General features: G+C 42.9%; 1 protein-coding gene across 2 annotated transcripts in view; it reads right to left on the bottom strand.

Annotated features, from left to right (window-relative positions):
* Positions 1-5728: 5728 nt before the first annotated feature.
* Positions 5729-16570, bottom strand: part of tmc6b (transmembrane channel-like 6b) — a 105615-nt gene continuing 94773 nt past the window's right edge. For both annotated transcript variants that reach the window (XM_078225637.1, XM_078225638.1), the window contains 4 exons: positions 15608-15775; positions 12821-12899; positions 9014-9112; positions 5729-8483 (listed from right to left, as the gene is read on the bottom strand). In XM_078225637.1, coding sequence (XP_078081763.1) covers positions 8466-8483; positions 9014-9112; positions 12821-12899; positions 15608-15775 — 364 coding nt within the window. In that variant the 3' untranslated portion in view covers positions 5729-8465. The remainder of the gene's footprint in view (positions 8484-9013; positions 9113-12820; positions 12900-15607; positions 15776-16570) is intronic.

Genomic DNA, 16570 nt, shown 5'->3' on the forward strand with positions numbered 1-16570 from the left:
TTGTCATATGTATTGGGATACAGTGAAAAGTATTGTTTCTTGCACGCTTTACAGACAAAACATACCGTTCACAGAATACATAGGGGAGGGGGAAAGGAGAGGGTGCAGAATATAGTGTTACAGTCATAGGGTGCAGAGAAAGATCAGCTGAATATATGATAGGTCCATTTAGAAATCTGATGGCAGCAGGGGAGATGATGTTCTGGATGCGGTGGCACAGTGGTTAGCACTGCTGCCTCACAGTGCCAGGGATCTGGGTTCAATTCTGGCCTCGGTTCACTGTCTGTGTGGAGTTTGCACATTCTCCCTGTGTCTGCGTGGGTTTCCTCCGGATGCTCTGGTTTCATCCCACAGTTCAAAGATGCGTGGGTTAGGTTGATTGACTAAGCTAAATTGACCCTATTGTCGGGGGATTAGCAGGGTAAATGTGCTGTGTTACGTGAATAGGGATTTGGGTGGGGTTCTAGTCAGTGTAGACTCGATGGGCCGAATAGCCTCTTTCTGCACTATTGGGATTCTACGCGAGTTGGTTGGTACATGAGCTCGGACTTTTGTACAATTTTTCCCAATGGAAGAAGGTGGAAGAGAGTATTTCCAGGGTGCGTGGGGTCCTTAATTATGTTGGCTGCTTTTCCAAGGCAGCAGGAAGTGTAGGCAGAGTCAATGGCTGGGAGGCTGTTTTGCAGTCTTGGTCAAAGCAGGAGCCGATACTAAGCTGTGATGCAACCGGAAAGGATGCTTTTTATGGTGCATCTGTAAAATGTGGGAGTCATAGCGGACATGCCAAATTTCCTCAGCCTCCTGATAAAGTAAAGACATTGGTGGGCTTTCATAACTACAATGTCAGTGTGGAGGGACCAGGACAAGTTGTTGATGATCTGGACACCTAGAAACTTGAAGCTCTCGACCATTTTTTCCTGTGAAGTTCAGTGTAAGCTTGAGGAACAGCTCCTAATCTTTCGATAGGCACTTTGCAGCCCACCGGACTCAACACTGAATTCAACAATTTCAGGCTGCTCTGTATATCTTACCCCCACTTTGCTTCCTTGTCTTGGCATATTTTGTTTTCTTTCCTCTTATTTTTGCATCGAGACAGCAGCACTACTTTTCCAGGCACGTCTTTTGTTTCTTTTCTTACCCCATGACTTTGGCCCTGTAAGACTGTGTCTATTCAATCTCGATCTTCGGCATTTTCTGTCATCATTTCAAGAACCTTCAAGCCTAGTTAGTAAGAAACAGATACAAGTGGTTTCCACTTACTCATAATCAAGTTCATTATCTTCAAAGTTATCTATTTCCGAGAAGTGAGCCAGATTTAACTCCGTGATTAGTGTGAACTTCCTTATTTATGCAGCAGCATCATTTTTATTTATTAATCAGCTCAAGTTGATTTCACCATCGCAGCAAAAGCCAAAGTCAAAGGAAAATTGCAATAAAGTAGTAAAACAAAAGTATTAAACAAATTAGCAAAAATATATAATACACACACACACACAAACAAACACGGTATTAATATTTTCATAAGAGTTGAAGAGCAACAGACTCATCTGCCTGGTAAGCTTTAAAGTTAGGCGTAAATGTTGATACAAAGCAGATTAAATCCTTGGATTTATAAATAAGGGCATTGTGTAGCGCAAAAAAAAGGTATTGCTAAGTCAAGACAAATCATTTACAACATGGAGATGGGCCAGAACAAATTTGAGAATGAGCATCTTCAGCTGTAATGAGAAACCAAGAAAACTGACTGTTTTCAACTAGTTGATTGGTCGTACAGAACCTGTATTGCTGAAAAAAGAAACACATTATCAAAGTTTATCTTCACCAGGATGGCTCACAAGAAAAGGAAACAATTTATAATGAATGAGAAGAGAGTGCTGATTGGTTGCCAAGTGGACTGTGATGGGTAGAGACATTACCATGGAGAATGTACCTGAGGACAGTTAACTGCCAAGCTTTATGTTCTAATTCAAAGCAAGCAGGTTGACTCTGGTCAAGGCATTGCCATTGGGAATGAACCAGAGAATGGCTGTCCCCAAGCTTTTGTTTGACTGAAAAAGGCACAATGCATGGACATGCTACTTTGCTACTTCTGTCTGCAAAGTACAGAGCACCATGTGTGAATATAAACGTCTTCTTGCATGCATAAGTGAGCCACACTATGAGCCTAAATTAAAATCTAAAATTGGTTCTCAGTGTAATTCTGAGCACAATCAGGATTGTTTAACAAATGGTGTCCAATTGCACAATCACATCTAATATTGGACACTATGGCCACAATTGTACCAGCTTGCCCCGCCCATCGATGGGCAGAGTGAGCCAGTAAAATTGCACGAGAGCCGAGAAATCAGGATCACACCCGATTTCCTGGCTCACACAATCTTACCGGCACCGGATTACCGGAGAGAGGCTGAATATTATTTAAATTCATTCAAATCTTCATTTACATCTGTTTAGCGAGCCTGGAGCGCAATCGTCCGGGCTTGCTCGCCTTTATGGCCTCACCAGGAGATGGCCTCCCCGGCAAGGAAAACACCTGCTCCCCACGAATGGGGCACAGTTGTGTTGGCCTCGCCGGTAGAACCTTTGAGACCCCCTTGGGGTGGTCAAGAGCAAGGGGGTGCCTCTTGGGCTTTGCCAGCCTGGCACCTTGGCAATGTCCACTGGGCAATGCTGGGGATGAGGCCCATTGCCGCTCTGCATTAATATCAATGGGGGGGGGTGAGGTGGAGGGGAGATGGAGGGAGGGGCGTCCCATTGCCACTCTGCCTGCGATCAGTGGGGATGGGGGGGGGCGGCGGGGGGGTTGAGAAGAGGAAGGGGCGTGATCTGTCTGGGCAGTGGGGGCTATACTGTTGGGCAGTGTGCAGCCTGCAACCGACCCTGGGCCCCCGCAATTGCGGGGGCAGGAAGAGGGGGGGCTACTGAGTTGAGGCTGGCTCCAACACCAGAGGCCTGACAGCTCTCTCTATGGGAATGAACCAGAGAACATGTGCAATAGCTCCCTCTGCTGGCTGATCAGGTTGGCTGGTGATTTAAGCCCCGTAAGAAGTTTTACAACACCAGGTTAAAGTCCAACAGGTTTATTTGGTAGCAAAAGCCACACAAGCTTTCGGAGCTCCAAGCCCCTTCTTCAGGTGAGTGGGAATTCTGTTCACAAACAGACAATATACATCTTTTTAGCCTGTCTTGATGCTCTCTCCACTCACGTTGTTTGTATCTTAAAGACTTGATTAGCTGTAAGTATTCACATTCCAACCATTATTCATGTAAATTGAGTCTGTGTCTTTATATGCCCTGTTTGTGAACAGAATTCCCACTCACCTGAAGAAGGGGCTTGGAGCTCCGAAAGTTTGTGTGGCTTTTGCTACCAAATAAACCTGTTGGACTTTAACCTGGTGTTGTTAAACTTCTTACTGTGTTTACCCCAGTCCAACGCCGGCATCTCCACATCATGATTTAAGCCCCACCCACTACCTCTAGAGTGGGTGGTAGAAACAGTCTAGCCCATTTTTAAAAAGTACTATGTGCATAAGATTGGGAGTAAAACCCGTCAAAAAAATGATTCTGCAATTCTCACATTTTCACGCTAGCTGGACACTTAGGCCAGAATGTTACCATCCTGCCCGCCACTGGAATCGACACGGGTGAGGAACAGACCATGGAATAGTCTGTTGGCCGTGGGCAGGATTTTATGCTTTCGGCATGAGCGAAGCCGTAAAATCCCACCCTTAAAATTTTTCTCATAAAATCCCACCCTATGTTTTGAGTTTTGTAAACACAGGCTGGTTAGGTGTGATCAGTGTCTGTTGGGAACAGCTGAAGGGACATGTTATATGATATGATCCACCAGTCATTGGGATATATGGTCCACATACCTGACATCACACTGCACTGAAATTCATACATTACATTACTCATTTGAGAGATAGGCAGAATGTCTTTTTGGCTTGATGGCGACATCTTGTTCACGGAAAATACCTTGTGTTGTTAATCTATTGCTCAAATGTTTGTGACACAACCGTCCAGGTATTCTAAGGTACACTGGGTGGCACAGTGGTTAGCACTGCTGCCTTACGGCGCCAGGGACCTGTGTTCGATTCCGGTCTCGGGCAACTGTCTGTGTGGAGTTTGCACGTTCTCCCCGTGTCTGCGTGGGTTTCATAGAATCCCTACAGTACAGAAAGAAGCCATTCAGTGCATCGAGTCTGTACCGGCCACAATCCCACCCAGACCCTATTCCCGCAACCCCTCACATTTACCCCGCTAATCCCCCGACACTATGGTCAATTTAGAATGCAGTAAGAAGTTTAACAACACCAGGTTAAAGTCCAACAGGTTTATTTGGTAGCAAAAGCCACACAAGCTTTCGGAGCTCCAAGCCCCTTCTTCAGGTGAGTGGGAATTCTGTTCACAAACAGAGCATATAAAGACACAAACTCAATTTACATGAATAATGGTTGGAATGCGAATACTTACAACTAATCAAGTCTTTAAGAAACAAAACAACGTGAGTGGAGAGAGCATCAAGACAGGCTAAAAAGATGTGTATTGTCTCCAGACAAGACAGCCAGTGAAACTCTGTGGGAGTTACAAATAGTGTGACATGAACCCAATATCCCAGTTGAGGCCGTCCTCGTGTGTGCGGAACTTGGCTATCAGTTTCTGCTCAGCAACTCTGCGCCGTCGTGTGTCGCGAAGTCCGCCTTGGAGAACGCTTACCCGAATATCAGAGGCCGAATGCCCGTGATCGCTGAAGTGCTCCCCAACAGGAAGAGAACAGTCTTGCCTGGTGATTGTCGAGCGGTGTTCATTCATCCGTTGTCGCAGCGTTTAGTCGCAATTTAGAATGGCCAATCAAGCTAACCAGCACTTTGGAGTGTGGGAGGAAACTGGAGCACCAGAGGAAACCCACGCAGACACGGGGAGAATGTGCAAATCCCACACAGACAATGACCTGGATCCCTGGCACTGTGAGGCAGCAGTGCTAACCACTGTGCCACCATGCCACCTGTTTCCTCCGGGTGCTCCGGTTTCCTCCCACACTCCAAAGATGTGCTGGTTAGGTGGATTGGCCATGTTAAATTCACCCTGTCAGGGGGATTATCAAGGTAAATACGTGGATTATCAGGGTAAATACATGGGGATATGGGGATAGGGCCTGAGTGGGACTGGTGTTGGTGGAGGCTCGTTGGGCCAAAGAGCCTCCTCCTGCACTGTAGGGATTCTATGACTGGGCACTTTTCAGGAATGAAAGTGGCAGCCTTGGGTTCATTGGAACCTCCAAAGTCTGCGATTTCTTTTTCCAGACAATTGTCCAGGGCAATTGTCCAACCAGAATTTGAACTTCCAGGCCAGTAATCCTAACCTGCGGACGTCCTGGGCGGGGCGGGGGGGGGGGGGGGGCGGATTCCCCAGAACATTTTGGGGTGCTCCCCACTTAAATCAGCCGGAGCTTGAAAGTTACAGGTCATTATATTGCTAATATATTGCTCATGTTTGTCTCCTTCCTGGTTTGAAGTCTACATAAACAAATGGAATAATTAAACTTTTGATCATTCCCCTCACGTACCGTCCTGAAACATAGAGCAGCGCACATGCTTGAGGTTTGGACGGAAAAAGCAAATGCACATACTCGGAGGGTACTGTACAAGATTTGCTGCCACAAGTTCTCAATTTCAGTGATACACTGGATCCCAATATTTCATAGACAACACCAATGCACATTTTTAAGTTTCAGGACATTTTAATAGTTAATTTTAGTCATGCAGATGGATACAAGTTGAATTCAATGGCATGCCACAGTGTTTGTTGACAGGAGAACATTGTAACATGATGTTTAAAAACAAAATCATCATTCACTTGGCCAGTGTTGAGCCTTATTTTGGTTTTATTACAAAACATTTCAGTCTGTTCTAACTAAATGGCAATTGCTACAGTGGAAATAATTTTATTTCACCCTTTATATAAATATAAACATAGTAAAACAAGTATAATTACAGAAAATTCTACATTCTCTTAAAAATGTGACCACTGACCACATGGTTCAGAACAGTCCCTTGCTAAGGTTCATAAGAATCTGGTGTAAATGGGGATTCTCATTTTAGATTAATGTCACTTCCCATTTACAGGTAGGCAATGGACATCTCTCACTTCTGGCACCAAACACATTCAACAAAATTAAAATTATGATACTTATATACAAGACCCTCTTTATTGATAAGAATATACTGCATTGGTATCCATTGTATAACAACTGCATTTACATAGTGCTTTTAACATAAAACATCCCAAGGTGCCACCTAGGGAGATATCGGAACAGATTACCATAAGCTTGGTTGAAGAGGTAGGTTTTGGGGTGGATCTTGAAGGTGGTGGTGATAAGGCAGAAAGGTTTAGGAAGACAATTCTCTGGTAACTAAATTCACAGCCACCGATTGTGAAGAAATTTAAATCAGGGATGCTCAAGAAGCCAGAATTAGATGAGTGCAGATAACTGAGGGCTTTGAGGAGGTCACAGAGATAGGAGGGGTTTGAAATTAAGGATGAGAATTTTAAAGCTGAGGTAAAATTTGGGTGTCAAGTGTATGTGTATCAGCATGGAGAAATGGGCAAGTGGAGATTTAGTCAAGGCTAGAGATAACAAAGGAATGGGTAAGGGTTCAGAGGCAGATAAGCTGAGGCAAGGGAAGAATTGGACAAATGTCATAGAGGTGGAGGTTACCAAAATTAGTGGTGCCGTGGATATGTGGGGGGAGAGTCCATCGCAGTGTCAAAGGACACCAAAGCTGCAAATGATCTGGTTCAACTGCAGATAGTTGCCAGGGAAAGGGACAGAGTCAGTGGCTAGGGAACAAAGTTTGTGACGGGGACTCAAGACAATGGATTCTGTCTTCCCAATATATGGACAGAGAAAAGTTCAACTGATCTAGTATGGATGTCAGGCAGGCACAGAGACCGTGAAGGGGATGAGAGAGGTGGCAGTGAGGTAGAACTGGGTGTCATTAGCATGCAGAAAAACTAACTCTGTTTTCGGTTATGTCACTGAGGGGCAGCAACTACCTGAAAAATAGGAGGGGGGACACGGATGGAGGGGGACATCAGAGGCATATGCGATACACTCAAAAATACACATCAAAAGAGTAGTGCAGCACAGAATCCATTTTTGAAGTGTGTTATTGTGCAGTATTTCCAACACTGAGTAGTTCCTAATGCCTTTAAAAGTCAAAGTTTACACTCCCTGGCTCAGACGAAGAGTCAATTGTTAAATTTAGGTGAGTAGATCAGTACTTGACAAAGGAAGAAGTTGAAGTATCAGTTTGTTCCCAAACTCTGTGTTATATCTCTGGGTGACAACAATTTGAAAAGTTAGCATTCCAAATCATACAAAACTTTCAGTGAACACAAAGAAAGGTCTGACCTCCTGGCACATGGCTGTCGACAGCACAAGTTAACAAAATTCACAGATTGCTGTGGAGGTATTTCCCAGATTAGTTTTTCTGGTCTCCACACATCGCAAGGTCGGGCTTTATTCATGCTAAAGTGGTCAGTCGCTTAGTTCTGAACTCTGAGGGACAAAACATAAGCAACAAATTTACCCAGTTTACTGTAAACTAAAAATCAGAAAAAGTCTGTCAGTGCAACACCACCAGCACTTTGTTCTTAATCACCGGATATTTGCATCTGTAGCTACAAATGCAGCAAAGTTATATTGGCAGAAGTTACCCTGGCAGAAGGTCACCATGCTACATAATAAGGTTACCTCTTTAAAAGAGCTTGATTTGGGCTTGAGGGCACTGTTTTATGGATAATGTGATGTGAATTGCAATCCACATTATAAATATGAAAGTCACAATTAGTAAGGTTTACCCATCATTTGTTACGCCGTTGTTTTGCACTTTATATTTGCTCATGCAGTAGCGCCTGCTGCTGCACATTTCCACCACAAGATGGAACATCGGAAGCTCCCGACCCCTCCAGCACCAACAGTGCATTCGGAGGGAAATTCAATCAGGTTTGAATTCCTGTCGGCAAGACCACTTGACAACCACTGTTTTTTTTTAAAAAAAACCCCATGTAATTAGTAACATGATTGAAAGTCGGAAATTCTGAACGGGCTTGCAGCAGATTGGTTCTCAGACTCATAATTTCCAACCAAGGAAACATTCGAGTCAACCTTGGAAGTCAACTTACACGGAGAATTCAATGGCAGGTTCAGTTAGTCATATTGGTGGTGCTGTGGCGAGATTGATATGACACCATGCTGTTTGTTGCAGCGGTGATTCCAGTCCTGTTTTATGTGCTTGCGCCTTTCCTGACTTCAAAGTGCAGACAGCCAAACAACCCAACAACAAAAAAGATACAATTCCAAGCAGAGTCCAATTACATCAGCTGCTTCATTCACCTCATTTGGCATTGCTGGTTTCCCAGTCTTCCCAACGGCACAATTTATTGCTCCTTCCCTTCCATTAATTGTCACGGAAAACCTATTCCAATAACACAGGTCAGAAACGTTTACAGAACTGAATTGCAAAATATTTAGAAAAGACAGTAAACTTCTTAACCAAGCTCATTAATCTGTCAGAGTAACTCTACTATCTTGGCACCAAACTTACATTTTTTTAAAACTAGTAAAATACAAGTTATTATGGAGAACTTTGCGGTGCAGCACGCCATCATTTCCCTTTATCTCTGGGACAAGGATTCAATTCTGATGGGGTAAAAGTCACTCCTGCTGGATATACGGATCCTTTGTAGCATCCGTTTAGATTTTAATGGAACAAAGCTTGTATAGGTTATATAAAGCACAAGGAATGCCCTCCCTGAGGTGGCCGCAAAAGTGGGAAATTAACCCCATTGTATGTACTCATGCATCAGCACCTCCACAGATAGTTCATTCTGCAACGTCGGAAACGGCGTACCGGGACATCCAGGAGGGTATGCACATAGCATGATGATCAAAGTCCACAAAGCTATCCCTAATATTGCAACACATCTAGAAAACAAATCTAGTTACCTCATCTTCCAATTGCGTGAGCTTCCTCTTTGGAGAATTAAATTTCTTTCTGTTGGAGTTTTGGAGTTTAACAATAAGGAACTTCTTGTCCTTTCCCTCCTGTACCAAAAAACATCTGTATATTATGTGCTGACATGGAATGTTACAAACAGATTAATTTTTGAATTATCTTCCACCAGTGCAAAAGAGCTTGTTTTACCCAGCTGGAGCTCCGGGTCAAATCTAGAACCTTCCAAATTTGTGCTGAAATCTCTCTGTTTAGCTCTGACTGTTACCAGTCACGGAAGCGGCACAGTGGTTAGCACTGCTGCCTCACAGCGCCAGTGACCTGGGTTCGATTCTCGGTTTGGGTCACTGTCTCTGCTTGGAGTTAGCACGTTCTCCCCGTGTCTGCGTGGGTTTCCTCCGGGTGCTCTGGTTTCCCCCCACAGTCCAAAGATGTGCCGGTTAGGTGAATTGGTCATGCTAAATTCTCCCTCAGTGTACAGGCACCGGAGTGTGGCGACCACGGGACTTTCACAGTAACTTCATTGCGATGTGAATGTAAGCCTACTTGTGACTAATGAATAAACTTTATTTTATCAGTGATTTAATTTGTGAGCTAAGTATGAGGCAATCTGATTTTTTAATACAACGATTCAGCGGCAATTCAAATCCAAAACTATTTACAAATTCTGACCAGCATACTCAATGCATTAAAAAGAACATAAAAAGCTTTCAATTGAAATTATAAATTAACTTGGGGAATTATAATTCATAAGGGTTTTAATAGAATCAATAACTATTTCCATTAACAGATGAGTGTTAAGATAGTTGGATAAAGAACCAGAGGGGTACTTAATAAACTGGTAAGATCCTGGCATGCATAGAGGATTGGTTGACTGGCAGAAGGCAGAGAGTGGGGATAAAGGGGTCTTTTTCTGGATGACAGCCGGTGACTAGTGGTGTGCCTCAGGGGGTCGGTGCTGGGACCACAACTTTTCACAATATACATTAACGATTTGGAAGAAGGAACTGAAGGCACTGTTGCTAAGTTTGCAGATGATACAAAGATATGCAGAGGGACAGGTAGTACTGAGGAAGCAGGACTTGGACAGGTTAGGAGAGTGGGCAAAGAAGTGGCAGATGGAATACAATGTGGAAAAGTGTGAGGTTATACACTTTGGAAGGAGGAATGGAGGCATAGACTATTTTCTAAATGGGAAAATGCTTAGGAAATCAGAAACACAAAGGGACTTGGGAGTCATTGGTCATAATTCTCTTAAGGTTAACATGCAGGCTCAGTCGGCAGTTAGGAATGCAAATCCAATGTTAGCATTCATGTGGAGAGGGCTAGAATACAAGAGCGGGGATGTACTTCTGAGGCTGTATTAAGGCTCTGGTCAGACCCCATTTGGAGTATGGTGAGCAGTTTTGGGCCCCGTATCTAAGGAAGGATGTGCTGACCTTGGAAAGGGTCCAGAGGAGCTTCACAAGAATGATCCCTGGAATGAAGAGCTTATCGTATGAGGAACGGTTAAGGACTCTGGGTCTGTACTCGGTGGAGTTTAGAAGGATGAGGGGGGATCTTATTGAAACTTACAGGATACTGCGAGGCCTGGATAGAGTGGATGTGGAGAGGATGTTTCCACTAGTAGAAAAAACGAGAACCAGAGGGTACAACCTCAGGCTAAAGGGACGATCCTTTAAAACAGAGATGAGGAGGAATTTCTTCAGCCAGAGAGTAGCGAATCTGAGGAACTCTTAGTTGCAGTAGGCTGTGGAGGCCAGGTCATTGAGTGTCTTTAAGACAGAGATAGATAGGTTCTTGATTAATAAGGGGATCAGGGGAACAGGCAGGAGAATGGGGATGAGAAAAATATCAGCCATGTTGTTTATGGGCAGCACGGTGGCACAGTGGTAAGCACTGCTGAATAACAGCTCCAGGGGCCTGGGTTCGATTCCCGGCCTGGGTCACTGTCTGTATGGAGTCTGCACGGAGACTGCACATTCTCCTCATGTCTGTGTGGGTTTCCTCCGGGTGCTACGGTTTCCTCCCACAGTCTGAAAGATGTGCTGGTTGGGTGCATTGACCCGAACAGGTGCCGGAGTGTGGAGACTAGGGGAATTTCACAGTCACTTCATTGCAGTGTTAATGTAAGCCTTACTTGTAACATTAATAAATTAACTTTTGATGGAAACAGATTCAATTGTAATTTTCAGCAGAGAATTGGATATATACTTGTGAAGAGATGAATAATCAGGGCTTTGAGGAAATATTGGGGGAGCAGAACCATATAAATAGCTCTTTTAAAGAACTACACAGGACTGAAGAGCTTATCAAATTATCTCCTTAAGATGGACTATACATTCACGTCATAAAACCATGAGTGTTCCATTTTGCAGTATTTCCACATGCTAAATTCAAAATGTTAATGGAAAAGAAACTAAACATGACACCAACAATATAGTGATGAAAGTTTAACGTGGGCAAGTGTGAGGTTAGGTACCAATTGGCAGTTTTGGGCCTCATACCTAAGGAAGGATGTGTTGGCCTTGGAGGAGGTCCAGAGGAGGTTCACAAGAATGATCCCAAGAATGAAGGGTTTGTCATACGAGGAGCGGTTGAGGAGTCTGGGTCTATACTCGATGGAGTTTAGAAGAATGAGGGGAGATTTAATTGGCACTTTAGTAGGAAGAATAGAGGCGTAGACTATTTTCTAAATGGGGAAAGACTTCAGAAATCTGAAGCACAAAGGGACTTGGGAGTCCTGGTTCAGGACTCTCTTAAGGTTAACATGCAGGTTCAGTTGGCAATTAGGAAGGCAAATTCAATGTTAGCATTCATTTCTAGAGGGCTAGAATACAAGAGCATGGTTGTACTGCTGAGCCTGTATAAGGCTCTGGTCAGACCCCATTTGGAATATGTGAGCAGTTTTGGGCCCCATACCTCAGGAAGGATGTGCTGGCCTTTGAGGGGGTCCAGAGGAGGTTCACAAGAATGATCCCAGGAATGAAGGGTTTGTCACACGGGGAGCGGTTGAGGAGTCTGGGTCTATACTTGATGAAGTTTAGAAGGATGAGGGGGGGATCTAATTGAAACTTACAGAATACGGAGAGGCCTAGATAGAGTGGACGTGGAGAGGATGTTCCCACTAGTGGGAGAGACTAGAACTCGAGGGCACAACCTCAGAGTGAAGGGACGCTCCTTTAAAAATGAGATGAGGAGGATTTTTTCAGCCAGAGGGTGGTGAATCTGTGGAACTCATTGCCACAGAGGGTTGTGGAGGCCAGGTTATTGAGTGTCTTTAAGACAGAGATAGATAGGTTCTTGATCAATAAGGGGACGAGAATCATACCAGCCATAATTGAATGGCAGAGCAGACTCAATGGGCCGAATGGCCTCATTCTGCTCCTATATCTTATGGTGTTCTTATCAAGGTTGTTTCTCTACCAATATTGCAGATCTTATTGCCGAGACTTTCTGGCCCGCCTCGGTGGGTATCCCATTGGTTGGTGCGGGGATCCATTTAGATCTTCATTGACTTCGGCAGGACAGCCAGAGAGAGGGGCCGGAAAATCCCGCAGATTGAACGAACAATGTTAACAGTTCCATGTAAATGATTTATACAGGAATTTGATACGAGCTCCGCAATGTTCATTGACAGTCATTTTTAGCATTGTGCTTTTTACTCATTTTTGATTTATTCGTGTTACATGTATTAGCATTTGGTATGCCAAATAAGCAATCACTTTAGTGAAAAGGGGGATTGTCCACATGTATAAAGTAAATAAAACAATTAAAGGTACAAAAATTCGGATACTTACATTAGCGATTTGTTCGGTTAATAATTTAATCACCTTCCTTTGACCGTCAACAACTTGCCAGTGGAAATAAATCACTATCCTGAAAGAAAAGTATAGAATACCAATGTTGACCTTTAACCACAAAACCTGGAAATCATGACACTGGATTCTAATCCATGCAACACATTACGCTGAATATACGGTCTTTAATTTTTTTCACTGGTGCAATAATCAGAAATCACAACAATCTTTTCATTTCAGTACAAATTTATCATGGTGTTGACTCTGCCCAAATTCCACATCTAAAATTATGGCAGTGACTCTCACTTTACTGATAATAAACAGCACAATAAAAATAAATGCCAATTTCTCATCTTTACAAAAAGTTATAAACCGAAGAATTCGTTCACATAACACTTCATCAAATAAACTAATTTGATTAGTTTATCAAATTGATTAAACTAATACTCTAGACAATTTACAGCTTAACAAGGGCAAATTAAAGTGTACTTATTAGTCACAAGTAGGCTTACATTATCACCGCAATTAAGTTACTGTGAAAATCCCCTGGTCGCCACACTCCGGCACCTGTTCGGGTGCACTGAGGGAGAATTTAGCATGGCCAATGCACCTAACCGGCACGTCTTTCAGACTGTGGGGGGGAAACCGGAGCATTCGGAGGAAACCCACGCATACACGGGGAGAATGTGCAAACTCCGCACAGGCAGTGAACCAAGCCGGGAATTGAACCGGGTCCCTGGTGCTATGAGGCAGCAGTGCTAACTATTGTACCACCGTGCTGCCCTTATATCACATTTAAATGACCAGACTGTTCAGCTGTGCTGTATTGAGCAGTTCTGAACACTGCAGTGTGGTGTTGGTTTTCTGGATTTTATAAAATATTCAATGAGCAGATAGGAATTGTGTTTGAAGGGGAAAGATTATTAGTATTATCGGGTTATGCTTAAACCACTTGTCCATCTCCGAGTTATTTGCTTAGTGCACAAAAATCATACACCCCCTGAAATGCTCAATTTATCCATACCCAGCTTTAACAAGAACACCACAGGAAGATGCGATACTAATCTTTACATAGAGTTTGCTTTCAAAGAATATTAATGAGATCTGCTGTTACTATGGCATGTTCTTTTTGCCTGTGGACAAATCAACGATTCACTAACTTTCCTAACTATTAATTTTTCTCTTGCAACCCTCAGATGTTACAGCACCTAAGTAAGCCAGTCAGCCGTCCCTGCACACAAAAAATAGCCTAAATCTTAGTATCCACCCTGTTCCCATACCCGTCACCTCCTTCTCCTTCATCCAGTTATCCAATCTATACTTGAAAGCTGGCAGTTTTTACATTAGCCATGAACCCTGCAACTGAACTCCACAGCCTCACAACCCACCGAGTGAAGAAGTTGTTAAATATCACATTCAACAATGTGTCTATGGCCCCCATCCTAGAGACTTTCTGGGGAATTTTAATGTGGGTGAAATGTATAGGTTCGAGCGCTGGTGAAATACAAGTAAGTTCGAGTGTGCCAGGAAACCAGCTCCAACCCGTCAACTTAACTATAGTATGTTAGGCTATGTGCCACTTTCAATATGTTAATTGCTCAAAAACAGCAATATTAACATGGGTTTTGGTGTTTAACTTTGGCTCCAAATGTTTCCCAGACTTCCTGGATTTCACCAGTCAGTGGTCAGTAGAACTGAACTACAAAACCAAAGGAAATGGGTAAAATTAAATATCACCACTGTCTAGTTATTAGCCCGATCATTGTAGTTGTAACCGGAGTAACTTGTAAAAGGGGGAATTTAGTAAAACCTGCCAAGAGGTTAAACAACAATCAGGAACAAAGGTCAGAAATCAAATATAGATTGAAAGTTGGTGTTTTATTTGAAAAAGTAGCAACTCGTGGTTTAAATACAAACTGCCTCGATTTATGATTGGTGAGGTTGGCATTATTGCAATTTTAAAAAGATTCATTCATGGGACATGAACGTTATTTATTGCTCATCCCTAAATGCCCTGAACTGAGTGGTTTGCTAGACCATTCCAGAGGGCATTTATGAGCCGACCACATTATTGTGGCTTTGGAGTCACATGTAGACCAGGTAAGGATGGCCGATTTCCTTCCCTAAAGGACATTTAGTGAACTGGATGGGTTTTTATGATAATCAACAATGGTCTCATGTCCATCATTAGACTTTTACTTCTGTTTTTTTATTGACTTCAGATTTCACCATCTGTCGTGGTGGGATTCGAACTCGTGGCCCCATAGCATTACCCTGGGTCTCTGGATTACTAGTCCAATGATAATATCATTACACTGCCACCACCACAAATCAGAGATTTTGTGCTGTACAGTAAACCCAAAGAAGAAGAGCGATGCGATCATACTGGCCGTTCATGCCACGCTCCTGCTGCGAGGTCAGAGAACTTGGCGCTCAGCCAAATTTTCATTCACTGCCGCGGATGGAAAAACAGTGGTAACATTCCAGCCGAATGTTTTCCAGTCTTAAGCTGGGTCTAGCAATTTCAACCTTAAATACATCTAGCACATTGAAAGACAATTCAAGGTGCCTGGTAAATATCAATAATTAACACTTTGTACTGCCCTTAAAGTTGTTTCCAACATTGTAAAAATAAACATCAAAATTTAAAGATATTGCTAATATCACTTGAAACAACAGAGACAGTTCATCACCAGTTCTATTCAACACCTGTAAACTTTATCAGCAGTTTTTATAGCTACTGTAGAATATAGAAACCAGAGACGTTGTTAAAATAATTAAACTTACAGTAGGATGCTTGATGCCAAGAGAAAGATGAAAGGATTTCTCACTAAGATCCATGAAAGCTTAAAAAATTTAGAACCATTTTCATCCAGTTGATGGACCCACAGCAATGCAGATTCATACATAGAGTCCAGTGTTCGGAAGGGCCCACAAGTTAATGATGGCTTTATGCTGATTAAAAAAAAAATCAGGCAAACAAAAATTTTGTTTTGTTAATATTCACTGTTGTTAAGTAAATTGCAGTGGAATATGGAAAGTGGGTATTTGGCAGTCATTATACATCATTTTAAATCACATAACAGTTGCATTATTATCGTCCAACTCAACTTGAACAATTTTTTTGTATTTATTAGTGTGACAACTAGGCTTACATTAACACTGCAATGAAGTTACTGTGAAAATCCCCTAGTTGCCACACTCTGGAGCCTGTTCAGGTACACTGAAGGAGAATTTAGCAGGGCCAATGCACCTAACCAGCACGTCTTTCGGACTGTGGGAGGAAACCAGAGCACCCGGGAGCAGATAGGAATTGTGTTTGAAGGGGAAAGATTATTAGTATTATCGGGTTATGCTTAAACCACTTGTCCATCTCCGAGTTATTTGCTTAGTGCACAAAAATCATACACCCCCTGTATGATTTTTGTGCACTAAGGGGAGGATGTGCAGACTCTGCATAGACAGTGACTCAAGCCAGGAATTGAACCCAGGTCCCTGGCACTGTGAGGCAGCAGTGCTAACCATTGTGCCATCATGCTCCCCTACAATAATCATTAATTGAAAATGGGGTTAATGTTGTCTCATATTACATAAGAATTGATCAGAAAAGAAATATGACAGGGACTTCCTCCAAAGGTTCATTGTCTGTAATATCTGATAGGTAAGTTCAGCGAATAAATGGCCTGACAAGTGTTAATTTTACACTGGTAATCAATAGGCCAAAAATATCAACGACCTCTGGGTTAATAT

The sequence above is a fragment of the Mustelus asterias genome, chromosome 12 (assembly GCF_964213995.1).
Source record: "Mustelus asterias chromosome 12, sMusAst1.hap1.1, whole genome shotgun sequence".
Taxonomy (NCBI): domain Eukaryota; kingdom Metazoa; phylum Chordata; class Chondrichthyes; order Carcharhiniformes; family Triakidae; genus Mustelus; species Mustelus asterias.